This window comes from Trichosurus vulpecula, chromosome 8 (assembly GCF_011100635.1).
Source record: "Trichosurus vulpecula isolate mTriVul1 chromosome 8, mTriVul1.pri, whole genome shotgun sequence".
In the NCBI taxonomy this organism is placed as follows: domain Eukaryota; kingdom Metazoa; phylum Chordata; class Mammalia; order Diprotodontia; family Phalangeridae; genus Trichosurus; species Trichosurus vulpecula.
The window spans coordinates 148,596,384-148,620,834 of record NC_050580.1 but is presented as its reverse complement, the minus strand read 5'-3'; the positions used below and the strand labels follow the sequence as shown (position 1 = coordinate 148,620,834).

The window sequence follows — 24,451 nt, the reverse complement described above, 5'->3', positions numbered from 1 at the left end:
ATGGCATCTGAAATAAGCTGAGGGCTAAGTGTGTATTTTAAAGTAGCAACTGAGGAAGGGAAGCTGTAGGAAAGGACTAATGAGAACATTCTTTTGGTCTCATTCACTGACAACAATTTCCCCAAAGTGAAGGGGCAGCTATGTAAAGACATATAGTATAAGTCACAATTTCATGAGATCTTGTTATATATAGCCCATTGTCACTAGCTTCCAGCTGGTGGATATGACAAAAGGATAACACAAGATGCATGTATTATTAATGAATAATAGAGCACAACAAAAACCCTTTAAAACAGCAGAGAGAGATTTAGAGTAACAATAATGGAAGAGTTTTTTGACCAATCTAAACCTTATTCCTATGACCTCAAATTACTGCCTTTTACATTAATACAACCAGTTTTCCCAGATATATTGTCTAAGGATAAAAGTAATTTCCAAAGGACAACTTTAAATGTTTAAGCCTTTCTTTGTACTACAGAGGGGAAAAAAGGTATCAATAACCAAAGGAGGCCATATTAGATGTTAGAAACTGTTCTTCAAACCTTTTTAAGATTAGGGACCTTAAAATGCAAAACCAGAAGAGTCTGTGTTGACTCAGGAAACCTGACAAATTATCTACATAATTAAAACTGGTCAAGTGAAGTTGAATCCAAAGACCATTCATAAGTGTGTGTTTGAAGAGCATTAAAAAGATGGACAAGGTGCCTGCCTTCAAGGAGTTTACAGTCTGGTAAGTGGATACATAAATAACCAATACCCAAATGCATCAGAAAAAAATAAAACAAAGTGATTGCGGGGGTGGGGGCATGGCAGGGGAGGGTATGGTTGCAAGTGATCCTCTGGGGCTTATGAGTGTAAGAAAAGCAATTCTTCCTTTATGAGGTTATAATAGAGCTAGACTAATTGATACATTTACAATTCCAACATTCTTCTGCCTTGATTTTCTATAGTTACAAACTTATTGCATAAGACCAGGGTAAATTCTTTTATGCTATATAATGCCATTTTAGAACTTAGAACTGGAAGGACTTAGGATTTAGAACTGGAAGGTATCATAGATCATCTAGCTGAACTCATTTTACAAATCAGGAAATTGAGGATTAAGGAAGAAAAAGCAACCCACACATTTGCAAAGTTAGCAAATACCAATGCCAGAATTTCAACTAAGATTTGATGCCAAATCTAGTGCTCTACTATATTATGTCCCCCTCCCCCCAAAAACCTGTTTTAAGAAATCAAACGGACAAAAGTTAATGCATATAACCTGTATATCTGGGGTGGGAGTGGAAGGGACTCTGGCCTGCAATTTCAACAGCATAATTTCCAGATGAAGAAATTCCTTCTAGAAGGACATAATGACAAATCTTCTGCAACTTACAAGTCTTGCCTGGGACATAACAAGTAATAGACAGTCCAGTGTTAACAGACAATCTACGCATCAGGAGGACTTGAGCTCAGCTAATCCATTACACCAGGTTAACTTTCAATCTGTGCATCATGCATTAAAACATTAAATAAAGTAGTTAATTCTCATTTCACTGAGAACTGCTAAATACGTAGCACTTAAATGTCTAAAGATAATGATAAGTTGGCAGGATTTCCTTCTGTGGGACGACTTGGTTTTTCAGCTCAAGAAAGAGGACCATTTCTTACAAAAAATGTTACTATTCTTTTGTGTAGAGATTAGCTGCTGCTGTTCTTAACTGTGAAGCAACACGCAAGGGTTGAGGGTTGACTGAATCACCTGGTAGTACAACATGCAAGGGAAAGAATTAAAATAACATGGACTTTTAGAGATATCAGAGATCTGAGAAGGCTTCTAGTCCAGCCCTTTAATTTTACTGGTTTTAGGCTATTGGGTAAATCACATTTTAATGAAACCATACCACTGTGGTAATTAGTATAAAAATACTGCCAGAGATCAGGAGACAGTAAAAAGAATCTAGTCAACCCTCAGTTGACAAGCAATCTTCAAGCAACTACTATGTGCCAAGCACTGTACTAAGTGCTGGGAATTCAAAGAAAAGGCAAAAACTGGGTTCTTGCCTTCAGGGAGCTCACATTCTAAAGAAGAAGACAACAAGCAAACAATTATGTACCCACAAGACAGAGTAAATTGAAGGGAAACTGAAGGCACTTGCAGTGGGGGAACAGACAAAGGCCTCCTGCATAACGTAGATTTAAGCTGAGTCTTTAAGAAGGAAGCCAGGAGGTAGAATTGATAAGAGAACATTCCAGGAAAGTAGGACATCAAATAAAAAGGCAGGGATTCTGCAGATGGAATGCTGTATGCAAGGAATAGCAAAAAGGTCAATGTAGCTAGAATGTAGAGAGTGTGGTAAAAGAAGAACGGAAAAGTAAGGAGGGACAGGGTGGTGAAGAGTTTTAAATGCCAAATAGAACACTTTATATTTGATCCTAAAGGTAAGGAGGAGTCAATGGACATCACTGATGCGGGGAAGTGGGGTTTGTGATGGTTGAGATGAACTGAAGATGGGAGAACTTAAGATGGAGAGGTCAAGCATAAGGCTTCTGAAACAGTTTAGGCATGAAGGACTGAAGGCCTCCACCAACACAACTGTGGTGTGACAGAAAGAGTAAGGTATTTATGTTCCAAAAGTAGAAACAACAACACACGGCAACAGAATGGACATGTGAGGTGGATGTGATTAAGGAATCAATGGCATTGAGACTACAAGCCCGGGTGACTGGGGTGAAGGTGGAATAAGTTGGTAAAGGGTAAGGCACGCAGGGAAAACCTGTCTGCCTTAGACATGTTGCATTTGAGACACCTACAGGATATCCAGATCGAGATGGTCAAAAGGCAGTTGGTAATGGGAAAATGGGGCTCAGGAAAGAGATAAGGGCTTGGCATATAGATCTAAGAATCATCCACATAGAGATAACTGAACCCACAGAAACCGATGAGTCACCAAGCAAGACTATAGAAGAAGGCCCAGGACAGACCCATGGGGGACATTCTCACAATTATACACACAACATGCATCAAGATCCAACAAAGCAGACTGAGGAAAAAGTGGTCATATTAGTAGGAGAACCAGGAATGAGCAACTCACACAAATCTAGAGAAGAGAGAATTTCCAGGAGAAAATGGTGATCAAAAGGTACAAAAAGGATGAGGACTAAGGGAAGGCCGTTAGATTTGGCCATGAAGAGATCATAAGTAATTCTGGACAGAGTAGTTTCAGTTGAAATATGCGGTCTGAAGCAAGACTGCAGAGGATTTAGAAGCAAATTAAAGAAATGGAAGCTCCCAATGTAGACTGCTCTGTCAAGATGTTTAGCCAAGAACAAGAAGAGGAGGAAGGATATAGGATGATAGGATTGAGTGAAAACTTTCTAACACTGGTTTGGAGACAGTAGAGATTCAAGATTCAGGAGAAAGTAGAGATGAGAAAAGACAGCAGGGGATAGGATAAAATGTACAAGAAGATGAGAGTGGGACAAAGGACACAGCAGGGAAAGATGTCTAAGTGATGTGAGAAAAGGAAGAGGGAAAAGAAAGATCTCTTGGTTAATGACATCAATTATGGGGGTGAAGTATGACATGAGTTCCTCAACTGAGAGGGTAGGGTGCTGGGTGAGAACTGAAGAGGGGTGAAAAGGTTTGAAATAGCCACTGTGATGAATAAGACAAAAAATCAATGAAGGAAGTATAAAAGGACCCAGATGAGACTATGTAACATATATACATATATATTTTTTGAGGGGGGAAGGCAGGGCAATTGGCGTTAAGTGACTTGCCCAAGGTCACACAGCTAGTAAGTGTGTCAAGTGTCTGAGGCCGCATTTGAACTCAGGTCCTCCTGACCCCAAGGCCTGTGCTCTGCTCACTGCACCACCTAGCTGCCCCTGTAACATACATTTTTAGCAGACTCAGCTGTTTCGTGATTTTCTCCAGCTCCTGTTAATAGCACACGAATAGGAAAAAGGAAGAGTGAAGTTAGTGGGAATAGTCAAAAGTTGGGGTTTGTCAAGGTATGACTGGCAGTAAGTCACAGAAGGGCAAGTTATTAAAGCAGGAGCTCTTAAGTGGGGTCCACAGACCCTTAAGGTATCTCTGGATAGATTTCAGGCAGTCTAAGAACTAGTTCAAGGATCATAAGGAATAAAGAAAGATAAAAATGGTAAAAGCTTATGATCAGGTAAAAGAATTTTAAGAATATTTAAGTGTAACACTTCTAGATGATGGCAAGATCAATGATATGAGTAAGGCAGAGGTCACAGGAATGAAGTAAATGAGGAATTAGGAAGTCAGTCTAGCTGAGGGAGAATACACACACACACACACACACACACACACACACACATATATTAATATGCCCCAATATGAAGGCAGGAGTTGGGATGAAGAGAAAGACTCTGAGCCAGGCCCTGAACTAGATGAGGAAGAAAGAACAGCATTCTCCTATTACACTAAGAATGGAACCTGTAATGAATCACTCACTGTCCAAGTATTCACTTGAGCCTTACTGCATTACATTTTGGCTACAAAATGAGTACTAGTGTGTCCCAAATGATCAGTACCCCGAAGAAAAAGACCTACTCTATTGAGCCCCTTTATAATCTAAGAATTTCAAGTTAACCCTTCTCTCTTATCTTCCCTCTCCATTGACTCCTTCCTATACAACTGCAAAGAGGCTCAGGTCACCACAATCTAAAAGAAACAAAAAATATCCAAAACCTTTTTAATTTTACTATCAGACTTCCTAAACTTCCTGGAAAATGTGGTTCACACTCCATGACTTCACTTCTTCACCCATTGTAACTACCAACCTTGTAATGTGACTTCTACTTAAAACCACTCTACTCACACTGCTCTCTGAAGGTCACTGAAGCCTCCCCTAATCACCAAATCAAATGGCTTTATCTATTTTCAACCTTTAATTCCTTTGTAGGAGTTAACACATTTGAATTCCTCCATGTAAAGGATATTCTCTTGGCTCTAGGGACAACCATTTTTTGGTTCTAACTGCAAGTGGTTTCTCAAGGTTCTTTTTTTGACCTCCATTCCTCTCTAAACTCTGTTGGTAATCTAATTCCCATGACTTCAACTATCACCTCTATTGTTGACTTTCAAAATAGATATCCTCAACAATTTATACAATGACAACAATATATGAAGAAAAACTCTGAAAGATTAGAATTCTAGTAAATCGTGAGTCCCAAGGACTGAACATAAAATACCTCAGTTGCTTCCTGCCAGAGATGATGGAATTAATATGTGAACTAAACCATACATTTTTGGACATGGCTAATGTGAGAATGTTTTACTGGGAAATGTGTATTTCTATGAAGGTTTAATTTTTCATTTAAAAAAACTGTTCAATGGGTGGTAGAGGTAGATAATAATTGCTTGTAAATATAAACTCATTTAGAAAATCTATCTCCAGCCTTTGCCTTTCTTCTGGATCTCCAACCTGTATCTCTAAATGCCTGTGGGACAACTGTACCTAGATGTCCCTCTAACACCTCAAACTCAACATATCTAAAATTGAATTTATTACCCTTCTCCCTAAATTGTTCTAACTTCATCATTTCTATCAGTGATACCACCATTTGCATTCTCTCCAATGTTCAAACCCAAGGGATATGCTTAATTCTTCCTTTTTTTAAACTGATTTTTTATGTTTCCGATCACTGAATATCCACTTTCTCTCCCTCACACCTCCTCCAACCCCTACTGAAAAAGAAAATTTCTGTTACAAGCAGGGACGGGCCTACCTCAGACATAGAGCAGGTTTGGTTCTAGATCATCACAATAAAGTGAGTCACATGAAATTTTCTGGTTTCCCAGTGCATATAAAATTCATATTTACACTATGCTATAGTGTGCAATAGCATTATATCTAAAATAAAAATGTATATACCTCAATTTAAAAAGACTTTATTGCTAAAAATTGCTAACCATCATCTGAGCCTTCAGCTAGTCATAATCTTTTTGCAGGTGGAGGGTCTTGCCTCCATGTTGATGGCTGCTGACTGATCAGGGTGGTGGCGGCTGAAGGATGGGTGGCTGTGGCAACTTCCTAAAATAAGAGAACAATGGCCACACTGATTGAGTCTTCCTTTCATCTGAACACTTAGAGGCCATTGTAGGGTTATTAATTGGCCTAGTTTCAATATTGTGTCTCAGGGAATGGCAAGACCTGAGGAGAGAGAGGTGGGGAATGGCTGGTCAGCAGAGCAGTTGGAACACATACACATCATTTAAGTTCAAATTGGCTGTCTTATATGGGCACAATCTGTGGTGCCCCCAAACAATTACAATAGTAACATTAAAGATGGCTGATCACAGATCACCATAACAGATATGATAACAACGGCAGAGTTTGATGAAATATTGCAAGAATTACCAAAATGTGACAGAGACACGATGTGAGAGCATGCTATCGGAAAAAATGGTGCCTGCAGATTTGCTTGATACGGGGTTGCCACAAACCTTCAATTTAAGCAACACCTGTGAAACGTGATAAAATGAAGCGTGCCTTTACTGACTCTTCCTTTTCCCTCCCTTTAGAGTGGATGGAAGGCTGTACCTAGAACGAAGAAGACTAAGTTCAAATCTGTCCTCAGTCACTTACTAGCTGTGTGACCCTGGGCAAGTCACGTAGCCTGTTTGCCTCAGCTTCCTCACGTGTAAAACGGGAATCATAATAAATAGCACCTATCTCACAGAGTTGTTGTGAGGATAAAATGACTAGTACTTGTAAAGCACGTTTCAAATCTTAAAATACTAAAGGCTTATTATTGTTATTCTTATTATTGCATCTTGTCAGTTCTACCCCTCCTGTACCTACCCCCCTCCTTTCTTTTTCCATTACTACAACCCTAGCATGAGCCAAGGTAATCACCAACCTGGACAACGCCAATAGCCTTCTAAGGCGATTTTGGTTATGCCTCTCTTCTCATTCCATCTACTGTCAGCTCAATTCTCCTTGTGCATGTCTCTGATCACATCACTCCAACACTCAACAATCTTCAGCGGCTGCCCAATGCTTTCTGAGCAAAATTCACATTTCTCTGCCTAGTATTCAAGGCCTCCTATGATTTGGCGTTATACTGCATCTAGCCTGATCTTATACTGCTCTCCATCACATTCTACTGTCCGGTTAAACTGGACAGCTCCATTCCTGAAACGTGGCTTGTTCTTTCCTGCCCAGTGCCTCTGCTTCTAATATTTCCTATGCCTAGAATTTACTCCCCTGTCACCTTGGCCTCAAGGCCACACAAGTTCTTCTCAGTCCTTGGGTGCATCCTTTGACTGAGTTCACGTTTTCCAGAACAAATCCTTTTATTAAAGGTATTTGTTCTATGAAGTTTGGATTCAGCCAAAGGGCCACACTTGAGGACCTAGAAGGCCACATGCAACCTGAGGCCATAGGTTCCCCACCCCAATTTCTATCCATTTATCAAAGTTTCTCTTGTACCACTGTTACTACTTTCCATTCTCTAGTCTCCCATAGCCTTTTTTTTTCCCTAACTCTCCACTAACTTCAGCACACAATAGTATCTGTATGTTATATTCTCTATTAGTCAGTCAGTCAACAGGCATTTATTTATTAAACACTTGCTATGTACCAGGTACTGTGTAAGTGCTGGGGAGAGATACAAAAAGAGGCAAAAGACAGTTTCTTTGCTTGAAGAGGTCACAATCTAATGAAGGAGATAACATATAAGCAAATATGCAAACAGGCTGTATACAAGATAAATAGGAAATAATTAACAGAGGGAAGGCACTAGAATTAAGAAGGAAAGGCTTCCTGTAGAAGGTGGGATTTTAGTTTATATATTAGATTATATAAGCCATAAAGGCAAGTAGGGACCCTACTCATGTAAACTTTGCATCTCCCGCAGTACCTAGCATAATCTACTTCCTATTATATTCCTTGTTTAAAAAGCAATACCAAATAGGGTGAGAGGATACAGATGTTTTTATTAATGATAATTCAAGCTTGTTCATCAGAAGAACTCTTGAGCCTCAGGGTCTGTCTAGTTAGAAACAGAACTAAACTACCCTATTAATGTACAGAGAATTTTATATAATTAAGATCCAGTCAACATACAGTATCTAAGTGAAAACAATAATTAATGAAAGCAAGCTAGGATGGATAAAGAGGATAAAAAAAAAACTTGGTATAAAATTTGAGCAATAGATAGTATCAATGTTATACTAATTTGATATTTATGTAGTTACAATTTAATATAAATTAAAAGATAATCTGCCTCATGGTAAGAGTGCACTAATTATAAATTCATATAGTATTCGATTGTTTATACCTCTTATTCAATGAATAGTTTGCTTAGAGTTGCTTGCTAAATCAAATTCAAATAATCAAATTAAAAATTATCAATACAAAAAAAGCAGCTAAATTTTCAGAAACTGATCCTGTGTGTTTGCGCATGTGCACATCCCCATCCACACACGGAATGAGAAACTGCTATTCTCCTAATACATGGAATGAGAAAATATATGCTGAATATGACAAAATAGGCTGAAGTATTTCTAAAAGTTCTGCTTTGAGGTCTGGCATGCTTAAAATTTCTTAGAATGTGAACTTCAGAGAGGTTCCAAATAAATTGGCTTAAGTCAGCAGGAGCGGGGAACCTGCAGCCTCAAGGCCACATGTGACCCTCTAGGTCCTCAAGTGGCCCTTTGACTGAATCCAAACTTCACAGAACAAATCCCTTTAATAAAAGCATTTGTTCTGTAAAACTCAGAGTCAGTCAGAAGGCTGCACCCAAGGACCTAGAGGGCCATAAGTGGCCTCCAAGGCCACAGGTTCCCCACCCCTGGCTTAAGTCCTTTATCCCTAAACAAAACGACTTAAGCAGAATGAAAAAATACCAATTTAAACTATAGTAAATAAAGCTAGGGAATGAATACTTTCCCATCTATTTTCCATTTTTTTGATCTCCTATATAAAAGGACAAAAGTTTTTTTCACTCCTTTAAGAGGTGAGATTTCAGGCCAAGATAGCTAATCATACTGTTTTTATGGACCAAAGTTTATTCTTTCAATTTGTTTTTCAATGAATAAAAAATCTATTTTATCCTTTAATATCCATTGGTTAAACAAAAACAAAACCCTTGTAACAAATATGCATAGTCAAACAGTACAAATGCCTGTACTGTGGGTTCAGTAATTCTTTTTTTTTTTCAAATAATAAAAATCTGCTTTGCAAATTAGCCATGTCTGGGGGGAAAATTCCATCTCAAAATGGTGTGCAGACACACCATTCATCATGAGTCCTCTGGAATAATGGTTGGTCACTGCATTAATTGGAGTTCTTAAGTGTTTCAAAGGTAAAATATTGCTGTTATTGTATAAGTTGTTCTCCTGGTTTTGCTTACTTTGCTTTGCATCAATTCATTCAAATCTTCGATAGATTTCTCTGAAACCCCTTCCTTTATCATTTTTTATATCCCAATAGAATTCTATCATATTCATATATGCCATAATTTGTTATCATTTCCCAATTTGTGGACACCCCCTTAGTTTCCAATTCTTTGCTACTGCAAAAAGAGCTGCCATAAATATTTTTGTACATTTGGGCTCTTTTTCTCTTTCTTTGATCTCTTTGGGTTACCAGACCTAGTAGTAATGATGGGTCAAGAGGTAGGCAAAGTTTTATAGTTTTTTGAGCCTAATTTCAAACTGCTGTTGTGATTGCCTGTTGACACTTTTCAGAATTGATGGAACAGTTCACAGTTTCATCAAGAGTGCATTAATGTCAAAAACAACTGTTGAGTACCACATCACACCTATCAGATTGGCTAACATGACAAAACAGGAAAATTATAAATACTGGAGAAGATGTGGGAAAACTGGAACACTAATGCATTGTTGGTGGAATTGTGAACTGATCTAACCATTCTGGAGAGCAATTTGGAATTATGCCCAAAGGGCTATAAAAATGTGCATACCTTTACCTTTTGACCCAGCAATACTACTTCTAGGCCTGTATTTCAAAGAGATAGTAAAAATAGGAAAAGGACCCACATGTACAAATATATTTATAGCAGCTCTTTTTGTGGAGGCAAAGAACTGGAAATTGAAGGGATGCCCATCAATTGGGGAATGGCTGAACAAGTTGTGGTATATGAATGTAACGGAATACTATTGTGCTATAAGAAATGATGAGCAGGAGGACTTCAGAAAAACCTGAAAAGGCTTATATGAACTGATGCTGAATGAAGTGAGCAGAACCAGGAAAACATTGTACACAGTAACAGCAACACTGTGCGATGACTAACTTTGATAGACTTGGCTCTTCTCAGCAACGCAAGGTTCTAAGACAACTCCAAAAGGCTCATGATGGAAAATGCTATCCACATCCAGAGAAAGAATTATGGAGTCTGAATCATACTATTTGCTCTCTCTCTTTTTGGTTTTCTTTTGTTTCTTCTTTTCTGTAGTTCATTCCATTGGTTATATTTCTTCTTTACAACACGACTAATGTGAAAATGTTTAATATGAACGTATATGAAGAGCCTATATCAGACTGCATGCTGTATTGGGGAGGGGAGAAAATTTAAAACCCAAAAGCTTGTGGAACTGAATGCTGAAAACTAAAAATAAACAAATTTTAAAGTAAATAAACAAATAATGGTTGGGTTGCATTCCAGTTGCTTTCTCAACAAGACCATAAATGCTGTTAAGGAAAAGAAAAAAAAATTTTTTTAAAAAGAGTGCATTAATGTACCTGTTCTGTGGGCCAATAATTTTAAAAAGTGGCTCTATTGATAATTCCGTTGGGGAGTACCTATGTATAAATCATTAGATAGCAGAGGCAGTCATATCAAGCTACAAAAATAGGCATTCAGATTAGTTGTGAGTAATAGCTGGTTGTGGGTCTTTGCATAACAGGTAGTCAGAATTATTTTAGACTGAGAACAAGCCTGGCAGATACTATTATTCAATCTCTTAACTTCATGAATAAGGAAAGTAAAACCTAGAGGTTAAGTACTTTATTCTGGGGCAGCTTGGTGACACACTGTGTGAACCTGGGCAAGTCACTTAACCTGTTTGCCTCAGTTTTCTCACCTATAAAATGAGGATAACACCTACTTCCCAGGGCTGTTGTGAAGATCCAATGAGATAATATTTGTAAAGCACTTTAGTACAGTGCCTGTTAATTATTATTATCATCATTGTTATTATTATTATTACTACTTCACCTAAACTTACAAAGTCTAGTTAGTTTCTTACATAAGACTACAAGTGTTATGAAAATATTCTTTCCATTATATTATACTAATTTATTACTCAATAGACTGAAACTGGACACCCTGGAGGAGTTTTCTTTGCATACGGAAGCATGGATGCAAATTGCTGCCTACTGGAATACTCTATCTTGAAAGATTTCACAGTACATTCTTTTGCAAACCTCTTAAACTCAACAATTCTGGCTATTCTGGTACTTATTAGGCCCTGGATATATATGACTCAAATGTCATTTGCTGGCTTGGTGTCTGACATTTTTATTACATCCAAGATAATTTAAAAAGACATTTTAAAAATTTCATTTCACAGAATCATAGAATTTTATAGCTGGAAGCAACCTCAGATATAATCCATACCTGAACGGGATCCCAACTACAACATATCTGACAAATGGTCATTTAGCGTCTCTCTGAAGACCCTCAACGAAGAAAGCCCAGTGTTTGCCAGGTCAGCTCATTTAGTTTTTGGACAACTCAAACTGTTAGGAAATTTTTCCTAACATCAAATTTACCTCTTTGCATCTTCTACCCATTATTCCTGGTTCTGTCTGGAGGCCATCTCCAGTCATCCTGATCTATATCTTGCCACTGGACCCAGATGGCTCCAGAGGAGAAAGTGAGGCTGGTGACTTTTCACAGCCCTCCCTCACTTAAGTCCAATTCACTTGCAATGCATGGCATCACCTTCCTGATGTCATGGTCTTCTTCGAGAACAAAGGACAAACAACAACCACCTGGTTCTGTCCTCTGGGGCCATACATCACATGCCTCCAGAGAGAGCTTTTAAGTTCCATTGACTTGTCTCTTCTTTAGTCAGTCAGCAAGTGTTTATTAAGGTCCTATTATGTGCCAGAAACTTTGCTAAGCACTGGAGATACGAAGAAAGACAGTCCCTGATCTTAAGGAGCTCACAGACTAATTGGGGAGATAACATGAAACAATCAGTCAATCCTCAACATTCACACATTTAACTTTTGCAACTTCAAGCATTCACATTTTATTAGTAACTTCTTTTTCACTTTTGCATTGGCAAATGTGCATATTTGCAGCTATGTGCAGTACAGAAAAAAATGAGAGCCTCGATGCATGCAAATTTGTGGATTAGCTGGTATCCCACCAGGTGCTTCATTGGTCTTGTTCACCCTACTGTTATAAAGAGCTCCCTGTGAATTTGGAGTGTCACAGGTGATGTCAAGATCTCGCCAGTCTCAGTGTCTTCCAATAGTAGCAACTCAAGTCCCAGCAATCCATAGGTAGGCCGAGCCAAGATAATAAAAATGACAATTATACTTAAATTAATCCATTTATTCAGTGCCATACCAATCAAACTACCAAAAATTATTTTACAGAGCTAGAAAATATAATTGCAAAATTCACCTGGAAGAACAAAAGATCAAGACTATCATGAGAATCAATGTAAAAAAAAAGGAAGGGAAGGTGGCCTAGCCATATACCAGATCTCACACTATATCATAAAGTGGTAATCATCAAAACTATCTGGCACTAAGAAATAGAATGGTGGATCAGTGGAACAGATTAGGTACACAATACAAGTATAGTAAATGACCGTAGTGATTTAGTGTTTGATAAACCCAAAGATCTAAGCTTTTAGGACAAACACTCATTATTTGACAAAAACTGCTGGGAAAACTGGAATACAGCATGGCAAAAAGTAGGTACAGACCAAGACGTCACACCACATACCAAGATAAGGATAAAATGGCTACAATGTTTAGGCATAAAGGGTGATATCATAAGCAAATTAGGAGAGCATGGAATAGTTTACCTGTCAGATCTATGGATAAGGCAAGAATTTAGAACCAAACAAAATCTAAAGAGCTCTATGAAATATAAAATGTGTAATTCTGATTATATACAATTATAATTTTTTTTGTACAAACAAAACCAATGCAAATAAAATTAGAAAGAAAGCAGAAAACTGGGGGAAAATTTTTACAGCAAGTATCTCTGATAAAGACCTCATTTCTCAAATACATAGAGAACTGAGTCAGATTTCTAAGAATAAAAGTCATTCCCCAAATGACAAATAGTCAAAAGCAGTTTTCAGATGAAGAAATCAAAGCTTATCTATAGTCATATAAAAAAAATGTTCTAAATCACTATTGATTAGAGAAATGCAAATTAAAACAACTCTAAGATACCACCTTGAACCCATCAGATTGGCTAATATGAGAAAAAAGAAAAATGATAAATGTTGGAAGGGATGTGGGAAAACTGGGACATTAATGCCTGTTGGTGGAATTGCGAACTGATCCCAACTACTCTGGAGAGCAATTTGCAACTATGCCCAAAGGGCTATAAAGTTGTGCATACCCTTTGATCCAGCAGTATCAGCACTAGGTCTGTATCCCAGAGAGTAAAAAAAAAAAGGGGGGGAGGGGGTAAGAGCTAGCAGCTCTTTTTGTGGTGGCTAAGAATTGGAAATTGAGGGAATGCCCATCAATTGGGGAATGGCTGAACAAATTGTGATATATGTTTGTAATGGAACATTACTGTGAGAAATGACAAGCAGGATGATTTCAGAAAAAAACTTGTAAAGATTTACATGAACTGATACAAAGTGAAGTAAGCAGAACCAGAAGAACATTCTACACAGTAACAGCAATACTATATGATGAACAACTGTGAAGGACAGCTATTCTCAACAATGCAATGATGAAAGACAATCCCAAAGGACTCATGATGAAAAAAGCTATCTGCTTCCAGAAAAAGAACTGATGCCATCTGAATATAGACCAAAGCACACTATTTTTTTCTTTTTTGTTTGTATTTTCTACATAACATGGAGAATATGTAAATATTTTACATGTTTGCACGTGCATAACCTATATTAGCTTGCTATCTCATGGGGGAGTAGAGGGAAGGAAAGAGAGAGAATTTGGAACTCAAAACTTAAAAAAAAATGTGAAAAATTGTTTTCACATGTAATTGGGGGAAAAGTAAAACAATATTTTTAAATGATAATGTCCTTGAAAAAATAAAAGTCCCAGCAACCTCTTCTTTGGTTTTAAGAGGGTGGCTAAGGTAAAGAGGTGTATAGTATTGTCCGAAACCAAATGTGTATAGAAAAGTGTATTTTCGGCAACCTCTAGGGAAAGATTATAGTTCTTAGTGGTCATTGAAACCTAACTTTCTATTTCCCATACGTTCAGTGTATCAACATTCTCATTTTTTACTTTCTCACCATTTTCTAGGAATGTTATCCTCGGGAAAGTTGAGGATTGACTGTATGTACATACAAGATATATATACAATAAACTGGAGATAATCTCAGAGTAAAGCACTAAGGTTAAGAAGGACTAGGAAAGGCTTCATGTAGAAGGTGGAATTTTAGCTGTGACTTGAAGGAAGCCACGAAGGCCAGAAATGGTGGAGCATACACAAGGATGGAAATGACCAGGCTTGGTAACAGACTGGATAGCAGAGTGAGAGATAATAAAGCATCAAGGATGATGCCTAGGTTGCAAGCCTGGGGCACTGGGAGGACAGTGTACCCTTCACAGTAATAAGGAAGTATGGAGGAGGGGAGGATTTAGAGGGAAGGACAATGAGTTCAGTTTTGGACATGCTGAGTTTAAAAAGTCTATGAGACATCCTGTTTGAGATGTCTAATAGCCAGCTATAGAAGCTGGTCTGGCAGTTAGGAGAGAAGATAGGGTTAGATAAGTAGCTCTCAGAATAATCAGCATAAAAATGTTAATTGAATCTATGGGAGCTGATAAGATTACCACATGAAAATGGGAGAAGAGAAAATGAAGGGCTCCTTGACAACAGGTTGGGGAGAATGAGGCATCCATCCATTAATGGGCAGACGGAGATCTAGCAAATAAGATTTAGAAGGAGTTATCAGAAGTAGGTTTAGAGTAGTGTCATGGAAACCTAGAGACAAGAATATTAAGAAAAAGAGAGTGATTAACAGTGTCAAAAGCTACAGAGTGGTTAAGAAGGATAAGGACTGAGAAAAGGCCATTAGATTTGGTGATTAAAAGCTCTTTGGTAACTTTGGTGAGAGTAGTTTCAGTTGAGTGATGAGGTTGGAAGCCAGACTATATAGAGTTAAGAAGTGAGAGGAAAAGAGGTAGAGGTACCCATTGTAGATAACAAGGAGTCAGCCATAAAACGGAGGAGATAAGGGGCAATAGCCAGCAAGGATGAATGGATCAAGTGAGCAATTTTTTGAGGATGGGGACAACATAGGCATGTTTACAAGCAGTTGGGAAGCAGCCAGTAGACGTGGAGAGAATGAACCTTTGTAAGAGAATAGGTATAGCGAAGGGAGCAACAGGTTAGAGAAAATGAGATGGGACAGGATCTCCTGTTTGTAAAGCAATCTGCCTTGGCAAGCAGAAGGCTCTCAAGGTATGCCTGTCTGTACTACAGGTGAGTGTATACATATACCCAAACACACCCCAAGAATTCAGCAGACACATAAGCATCGTGCAAGGACAACTTTTTCAGTCAGTGGGTTGATCTTGTCAGAGCCCCAGGGAAGCTTCCCAAGTGACAAGAGGATAATCACATTGGTTTCCAAAAATTAAACTGGCAGATTTTGGCAAGGAATATTCAACATATTTACTCTTTAAGGAGGAAGAACAACTCCTTCCTTCATACATCGTACTTCTTCAACAGTTAATGTGAGTTATAGACGACATTAGCTTAAAATTCAAGATCTAAAGAGACTGAGAATCATCAAGAATAGACCATATTTATACACATTATAGATTTAAAAAGCTCTCATTTGATCCTCAAAAGAATACTATGGAAAGGTAGGTAAGGAAATTGCACCATTTTACACACAAGGGAAATCCAGGCTCAGGAAGGTAAAGCAGCATGTTCAAGGTCTTGTAGCTATCAAGTAGCAAACTGATAAGTGAACCCAGGTCTTCTGAATGGAAATCCAGTGTGCTTTCTCCTCAACTCCAGCTGCCCCTCATTAGGATTTGGGTAGGTTTATTATGAGTTTAAATGTGGTTAAATATTCAAAATGTTGCCTGCTATATCTGGTTTAAAGGATTTAGCAGGTAGCAGGAAAAGGAAGAGATAACAAATGAAGAAGATTTGAACACAGGGTAAGATATTTAGGAAAATCCTGCCCACAAACTCATTTGTTTTCCATGGCCTGTCCCCCATTTCTAGAAAACAATGCCTCTTCACATCCTCTGAGAATCATTTTTTTCCTTTATGACTAAACTCGAGCACTACCTTCTACATGAAGCCTTCTCTGATTTCTCTATCGGTATCTCGGCCCGGCCCGGCCCCCCCCCCCCCCCCCCCCCCCCCCCCCCCCGCATATTACCGTGGTGCCTGCGTGTGTGGGCTGTCTCCCAAGAGAATGCAGACTTCTTGAGAGCAGGATTTTTTACAAAAATTTCTGTCACATGCCAGAATACATGCGTAAGATGGGTCACTAGGATTTATTTTCTTTTTAAAAATAATGCTACTGGAATTTTTGCCTAAAATGTAATTTAAATAAATAATTTAAAGAACTGTGTTAGTGCCTTTTTATACTGTGGTTTCCCTAAGATTACAGGGTCTCAAATAAAACCACTATATAAAATGACCCTAAGAAGACTTACATGAAGGTTAGAGTACTGTTGTGAAAATACATATTCTCAATGAAATCAGGGAAAAAAAAAAAGCTCAAACTCAATTAAAATCTGCAATGAAGGCAGAGTGCTGCCCTAACATAATGACTGTCCACTTTACTAAGAAAAAAAAGTTTCCAGAAAAAAAGTAGTTTATTTTCGGAATAGCTCTAAAAGAGGTGCTCCTCATCACAAGCCTAATCGGCTTCTATTTATGCCCCTGATGATCTAACAAGCCTGGGAGAAACAAACAAACAAACAAGCAAAACAGAAGAAAAATGTCTAAGTCCAGTGTTTTTTTCTCAACATAGCCACAATGGTGAAGTTATCCAAGCTGCCTTGAAAAGTAAACAAGCATAGGAATATAACAAATCCTTGTACACATCACAGTGAACACGTCAGACTCTGACCTAATCCCTGAAAGCACATATCTATAATTTGGGTCAAGCCACTGGGCTACTATCACCACCTATCTTTACAAGGAGGCAGTATGGGATATTAGAAAGAACACTGGTTCTAGAGTAATATCTAGTTTGAAAGACATAAAATTGCTTGTTACTCAGCTTATAAACAATTTAAATATTTTTAATCACCCACATTTCCCATTTTTTGTCTCCCTTCCCCAGCGTCATCTCTTATAGTAAAGAATAAGAAAAAATTTAACAGAATTAAAAAATACATCAAAAAAGCCTGAAATTGCTGTAGTGTCCCACCTAGAGAACAACCAAAGGATAATGAAACAAAGGACATAGTTATTTGCTGGCAGTCTCTTTCCTCCATTAGATTTCAAACTCCTCAAAAGAAGAGAAAATCTGTCACCTTTCTTTGTAAGCCCAACATAGTGTCTGGCACAAAGTAGGAGCTTAATAAATGTTTACTGACTGACTAATCTTGTTAAGTGGTGTAAAGTAAGGCTAGGGTGATAGGTTGGAACCCTATAGAAGACCTTGACTGCCTGGGTAAGGTGTCTATTTATACCTTTTAGTATATACCTACTTCTGCAAAGAAGGGAAGAAGGTGTTTTCTTATCTCTCTTCTTTGGAACCAGGTTTAGTCATAATTTCATACCTTTCATTTTCATTTGTTTTGTTGTTGCTTTCCCTTCCATTTTGGCAGTTATTGTGTATATTGTTTCCCAGTTCTGTTTATTGCATTTTGTATCAGTTCATATAAGTCTTCCTCTGCTTCTTTGCATTCACTACAGTCATCATTTCTTCAGCATAGTGATATTCCATCACATTCATATACCACAAATATCTAGTCACTAAAATGATGGACACTTACTACAAAAAGGGATGCCATAAATATTTTGGTATAGATAGTACCCTTCTTTTTTAACATTAACCTCCTCGGGGTATAGGCCAATAGTGAAAATCTGTGGGTCAAAACACGTGTTTTTGTGATGTACTTTGGCTTCCTTTAATAACTACAAATTTCTTTCTAGAATGGATGGACTGCATTAGCAGTGAATTAGTGTGACCACATTTCCACCATCTCTACAACCCTATTTCCTAGATGTGCTGATTAATAGCAACAACTGTCACATCAATTCAATGGAAATGACACACATACTATTATTGACAGCATGAAAATTGTACATGCCTAAAATGCACTATCTTTTGCCAACTCACCTTTCTAATAATACTCTGGTCCAACTAGGATATCACTATTAACTAAAAAAAACCCAACAAACAACACAGACACAGCTGTTGTAAGGAGACTCCAATGCAACCAACACTTATTAAGTAATAATCTCCCAATAAATTATCCTTCATCTCTCCAATCTATCCCATCCCTCAGCACAAGTACCTACTATGTGCAAAGTACTATGAAATAAGACAGAAGGGGAAAGGAAATGTACATAAAAACAAGGCAAAATGTAATAAATGCAAAGAAGAGGCAGGAACAAAATGATTTGAGAACTCTGAGAAGAGATCACTTTCAGATGGGAAGGGGATGAGGAGGAGTTTAACCCAGTAAAGAATTCCTGGAGTAGAGAGCAATCCAGTTATATCTTGAAGAAGGAATTTTAATAGACTGGGGATAAAAGGGTCATTCCAGGCCAGAGGGACAGCATAAGTAAAAACATGGAGATAAGAGAGGGTCAAAACAACAAAGAATAAGAGAATAGATGGCAGGGGGTAGTTTGTGGTTTTAACTAAGGCTGAAATGACAGACTGGAGCCAGGCCATGAAAAGCCTTGAATGTCAGAGTATGCTTTTGAGCAGGTTATCAGACAGCTTAATTAGGCATATTACTGAAAGAGCAGTGTGAAGGATAGGCTGGAGAGACACAGGATAATTTATTAGATTATTACAATAATCCAGGTAAGGAACCAACAAAAACCTAGGGTGGTTGCAGTGAGAATGGAAAAAAGGGGACATATTTTCTAGGTCTTGCATTCAATAGGTATGGTCACTGATTGAAAATAGAGTGTAAAGAAGAGAGAAGAGTCAAGGACCAGTCTAAGGAAGACAGCATGGTACATGGGAAAAGATTACTGGATTTGGAGTGAGAGAGCCTGGGCTTGAATACCAGCTTTGCTATGTACTCTCCCTGTGTGATCTTGGGGAGGTCACTACAGCCTCTCTAGGTCTCAGTCCGTAATAGAAGACTGCCTGGACTAGATGACTTTAAGGTCCTTTCCAACTCTTGATCTATGATCCTAAACAGAAATACTGGCAGAAGCAGCAGTGGAACATAAAGTAGTTCAGTTTGGGGACACAGCATTTGAGACGACTCTAGGACAGCAAGTGGAGATTTCCAAATGCCTCCGGGGACAACAAAAGACTGGAGCGGAGATAAGAGTGAGGTGCCTAGAGGTAATAACTGAAGGGCAGATTTGGAAGACATCTGCATTTAGGAATAGGAGGATGAGAACCTAAGAAAGGAGGCAGAAAAGAGAGAGGGGAGAGAGAACCACAAGAACACAACAGTGTCATGGGAATTCAAGGGAGAACAGTATCAAGAAGAAAATGCTGAATGCTAGGGAGAGGTCAAGATTGAGGCCCAATAAAAGGCCAACGGATTAGGTTTGGCTAAAGGGGCTATAAGTGACTCTGAAAAGAGCAGTTCCAGGAGGGTGGTAAGGACAGAAACTGAGACTGCTTTATATAAGTTTGGACGTGAAAAGGAGGAAAGGGGGGAACTATGGGTGGAAACAGTGCATAGAATGCTCTTGAATCGGGACCTAGGTTCAATTCCTACCTCTCATATTTACTAACTGTAGACTTTGGGGGAGTCACTTAACCTGGTAGGCATCCATTTCCTCATTATTAACCTTTCTGGTATTATGGACCCCTCTAGCAGTACAATGAAGCATAACGATTGACAGAATTTTAAATGCACACAATTAGAAAGGATTACAAAGAAAAAGAATTTTACTGAAATACTGTTATAAAAAGTTAGATACACCCAAGTTTATGGCTGCCCTGAAATCTATCCACGGACCCCCCAGGGAGTCTGTGGACCCCAAAGTTAAGAAAGAGCCTCTGATCTAGAATGCTTCTGAGGTCCCATCCAGACCTATAATCCTGTGAAACAGAAAAAAATATCTTAAGGCAGAGGTGTCACACACTACCACTTCAGAATGTTGCTCAAACCAGATTAAAATGCAATTGGAAATATTTAACAAAATAAATAAAAATAAATGTTAATTTGTGGTTTTCTAAGTCACTGTGAGGGCTGCAGGGATCCATTTCCATTTGAGTTTGACATAACTGTCTTAAGGGGATAGCAGAGCCAAAAGGTTTTTTAAGAAAAGAGTACATAGTTAAATCTTCCTAAATTTGGATCAAGAATACTAAACATACACAGTATTATTTTTTTCTAGAAACACCACAAGTTAATTTGGAGGCAAAAAACCAAAAACCAACCCTTAGTAAATCACCCTATCTTTTAATTCTTTAGTTTCTGTGTACTTTATCAAAATTAGGGAGAGTGAAAGCTAATCGGTTCAGTGAAAACATGTTGAATATGGGGAAGTTTTAAGAAGCCTGAATCAGAAATGTGGTTTATTAGCTTAGTCTGGGATGCCAGCATTAAAGAACACCCACCAATACGCACGAAGGTGAAATTTTCTACAGAATTCATCACCGCTGAAAAGTCTGGGGACTAAAAAAAGGACACTGAGGTACCACAATCCCTTGCATTCACATGGGTGCCATTTGTACCAGCAGGCTTTCCATAGCTCAAGTTAGTGTCAGTCAATAAACACTGTGCCAACTATGTGTCTATCAGGCACTGTGCTAAGTAAGCCCTGAGGATACAAAAAGAGGCAAAAGACAGTTCCAAAAGGAGCTCATAATCTAATTGGGGAGGCAACATGCATACATATGTACATACAAGCTATATATATGTTAAATAGGAAATAATTAGCAGAGGGAAGGCACTGGAATTAAAAGGGGTTGGAGGTGGAATTGTAGTTAGCACCTAAAGGAAGCCAGAAGACAGAGATAAGTAGTGGCTTCATACAAACTAAGATTGAAGTAGAAAGCTCTGAAAATGACTTGTAGGTGGCATTTTGGTTACCTTAGCAACTCATTTCCCCTGAATCAAAGTTCTAAATAAATTTAGTTAAGCTTTCTGTGGTTGAATAAGGTCATCACAACACCCCCAAGTTTCAGTCTGAGATTAGACCAAGGATTGTTACCATAGTCAAGAGACATAGCCAGCATGACACTTTGGTGCCTCTGTCAAGCGGTCTAGTTTGGCCTGGGTAATCATGGTCCCTGGAGACTGGTAGATCACAGGACCAATCTAGAGGATTCCTCCAGATCTACTGTACTTTTGGAGAAGAATATGGAAAATGATAACTAGCTAATTTCCATGTGTTTAGGGCCAGACTACCTCAATTTTTCAAGCATACAATACTTCAAACCACCTTTGGAAAGTTTTCCTTTCCCACATGTTTCTGGGAGAATAAAAATAAGTAAAGATAATAACTGAGTCTTTAAAACCTGCATACAGGGCAAGTTTAAAAATCAGGAAGAAAAATATTATTGATGAGTGCATCCGTTTCAGGAAATCTAACTCCCAGGTTATTAGACACTGGGAAGGCTCCAAATACTGTTATTAGGTATATTTAGTAAGAGGAATTACACCGATTATAAGACTGACCAGAAATGAACAAAAGGATAGGCCTGAGACTTTTTCTAACACCTACTTCAATAATTTACGTCCATTCATCCAACAGGAACTTACTTATTAAGCCCTTTATGTGTATAAGGGATTGTGTTAGGTGCTATGGGGAATACAAGAAACAGATGCTGGTTTCAGGGGGCTGACAGTCTACCATGGAACATCAAACCGCCCCAACATATCAGCTCCATCCCTGTTCTAGGTGTTCCTACTGATTGCCACACACCGTGTTTCAAGTCTTCCTACTTAGCTACCAGTGTGCAACGCATACGGGGCTCCTTCACCCCGATTAATTATAAACATCAACAAGTGATCCTGCAGCCTGGCCTAATGGACAGAGGACACGCTTCAAAGCCAGGAGGGCTTGGGTTCCAGTCCCGCATCTGACACATAAATCACTGAACTTTTTTCTCTGGGCATTCTCCACACTGCGCCTCAGCTGCTTCCTTTCTCAACGCCTGCTGGCCCCTTTTCCTCCTGCTGTTCCCAGACCCTCCAATTAGGGGAAGGGCCCCAGACCGTCTCTCGCTTTCCTGATTTAGCCACTAAGTTCCTGCTGGGGTACCTCCCCCTTCCCCACTTTTCAGCACCCCTTTTATGCGTTGCCTTCTCCCATCAGTAAATGCTTGATGTCTGACAGATTCCACCTCTCGGAACTCTAGGCAGTTCTCTAAAACTGGTAAGGGGCACCTAGCAAGCGTTTCCTAAATGTTTGTTGACTGACTCTCAGACATCACCTTTCAGGACTCCGGGCAATTCTCTAAATGGCACATAGCAAGGGTAGAGGGAGTTTCCATACGGGGAATCCCTCGTAAAACAAAGATCCAGTCCCGTCCAAAGTAAAAACCCAGCTGTGCTCCATACCCCTCCCCCACACTCTTAAAAAAGGATTAAAAACCCCAGCCAGAGGGAGATAACCGGCCGCGGCTCCTCCGAGATTCGGCCTCCGCCCGCCCCGAGGGCTCGGGCCGGCCTCTCCCGCCCCGAGATGGAGAGAACTTCGGGCATCCCCTACAAAGTTGCAGCCCCTCGGAGGCACCCGGCGACCTCCCCCAAAGCCGGCAGGGTTCGCAGAGGGGGCTCCATCACTCCGCTTCCCGGAGGGGCGGGGCCGGACCCCCGGGGGACCCAGCCTCCGTCCCTCGAGGGAGGCCCCGGGCTCCCTCCGGCCGACCTCGACCCCTCCCCCGCCTCAGCCCCGGAGACTACGGCCAGGCCCCGCGGGCCCCGGGACTCACGGCGGCTCCCGTGAAGATGTCCTCGCCTTCGGCGTCGCTGTCCCCGGCCTCCAGCTCCGAGCCGCCTCCTCCGGCCGCCCCCTCGGGCCCCGGGGGCTCCGGGATCGGGAAGGGTGGGGGGAGACGTTCCGAGGCACTAAAGCCGCTGCCGCCGCCGCCCGACGCCATCTTCCTGCACCGGCGGCGGAAGCCGCAACAGCAACTTTAGGGAGGAAGCCCCGGGAGCAGCTGCGAGCCCTCGCTCCGGAGGGGAGGGAGAGCGAGAGCTACGCGAGGACCCGGGACGAACCGCCGAACCTCGGCCGAGAGGCGGGCGGGCGGAGCCCAGAGTCGGGGGCGGGGCCAACAAGGAGGGGCGGGGCCTAACCGGAGGGGGCGGGGCCTGCAGCCTCTGAAATGGGACCGGGGCGGGAGATGAATGTCTTCTGCGCGGGGTGGAGGAGAGGTCGGAGTCACGAGTAAGGAAAATGAGTGCTTTTCAAGGAAGTGGCGGAGCTCGGGAGCTAGGATTCATTCGGGTCCATAAACATTTCTTTCGTACCTACTACATGCCAGGCACTGTGCCGAGGATCCAAAAAGAAGCAAAAAAACCTGCCCCTGCCGTCAAGGAGCAAATAATCTAATGGGGGGAGACAACATACAAACATAGGTATAAACTAGATACATTGAGGACAAATGGGAAATAACTAAGAGAGGGAAGGCCCTAGAGTTAAGTCAGTAAACATTTATGAAGCACCTACTATGTGTCAGGAACTGTGTTGAGAATTAGTATTGTTCAGTTCTGTCCCACTCTTGGGGACCCCATTTGGGATCTTTGGGATCTTCTTGCCAAAAGTGCTGGAGTGGTTTGCTGTTTACTTCTCCAGCTCATTTTACAGATGAGGAAACTAAGGCAAACAGGGTTAAGCGACTCACTTTGCTACTCTGCTAGTGTCCGAGGCAGGATCTGCATTCATGAATATGAGTCTTCCTAATTCCAAGCCAGGCTCTATCCACTTGGCCATCTAGCTGCAGAGGCCAAAGATAATCCCAGCCCTCCAGAAGCTCACAGCAAAATAGAGGTGACAGCATGTAAACAAAAGAAATGTACAGACGAGTCATATACAGGATAAATAGGAAATAATTAACAGAAGGGAGGAAAAGGTGGGATTTGACTCAGAGGCTCAGGAGGGCTGCTCACACTGTTAAGCCTGCAGAGGACAGAGCTTCTTTGTAGAGAGG

At 40.0% G+C, this 24,451-nt stretch overlaps 1 protein-coding gene across 1 annotated transcript in view; it reads right to left on the bottom strand.

The window, feature by feature from the left end:
* SNX1 (sorting nexin 1) overlaps positions 1 to 23,556 on the bottom strand; it is a 58,084-nt gene extending 34,528 nt beyond the window's left edge. Inside the window, exon 1 of the mRNA XM_036736410.1 lies at positions 23,231 to 23,556. Coding sequence (XP_036592305.1) covers positions 23,231 to 23,398 — 168 coding nt within the window. The 5' untranslated portion in view covers positions 23,399 to 23,556. The remainder of the gene's footprint in view (positions 1 to 23,230) is intronic.
* Between the last annotated feature and the right edge of the window lie 895 nt (positions 23,557 to 24,451).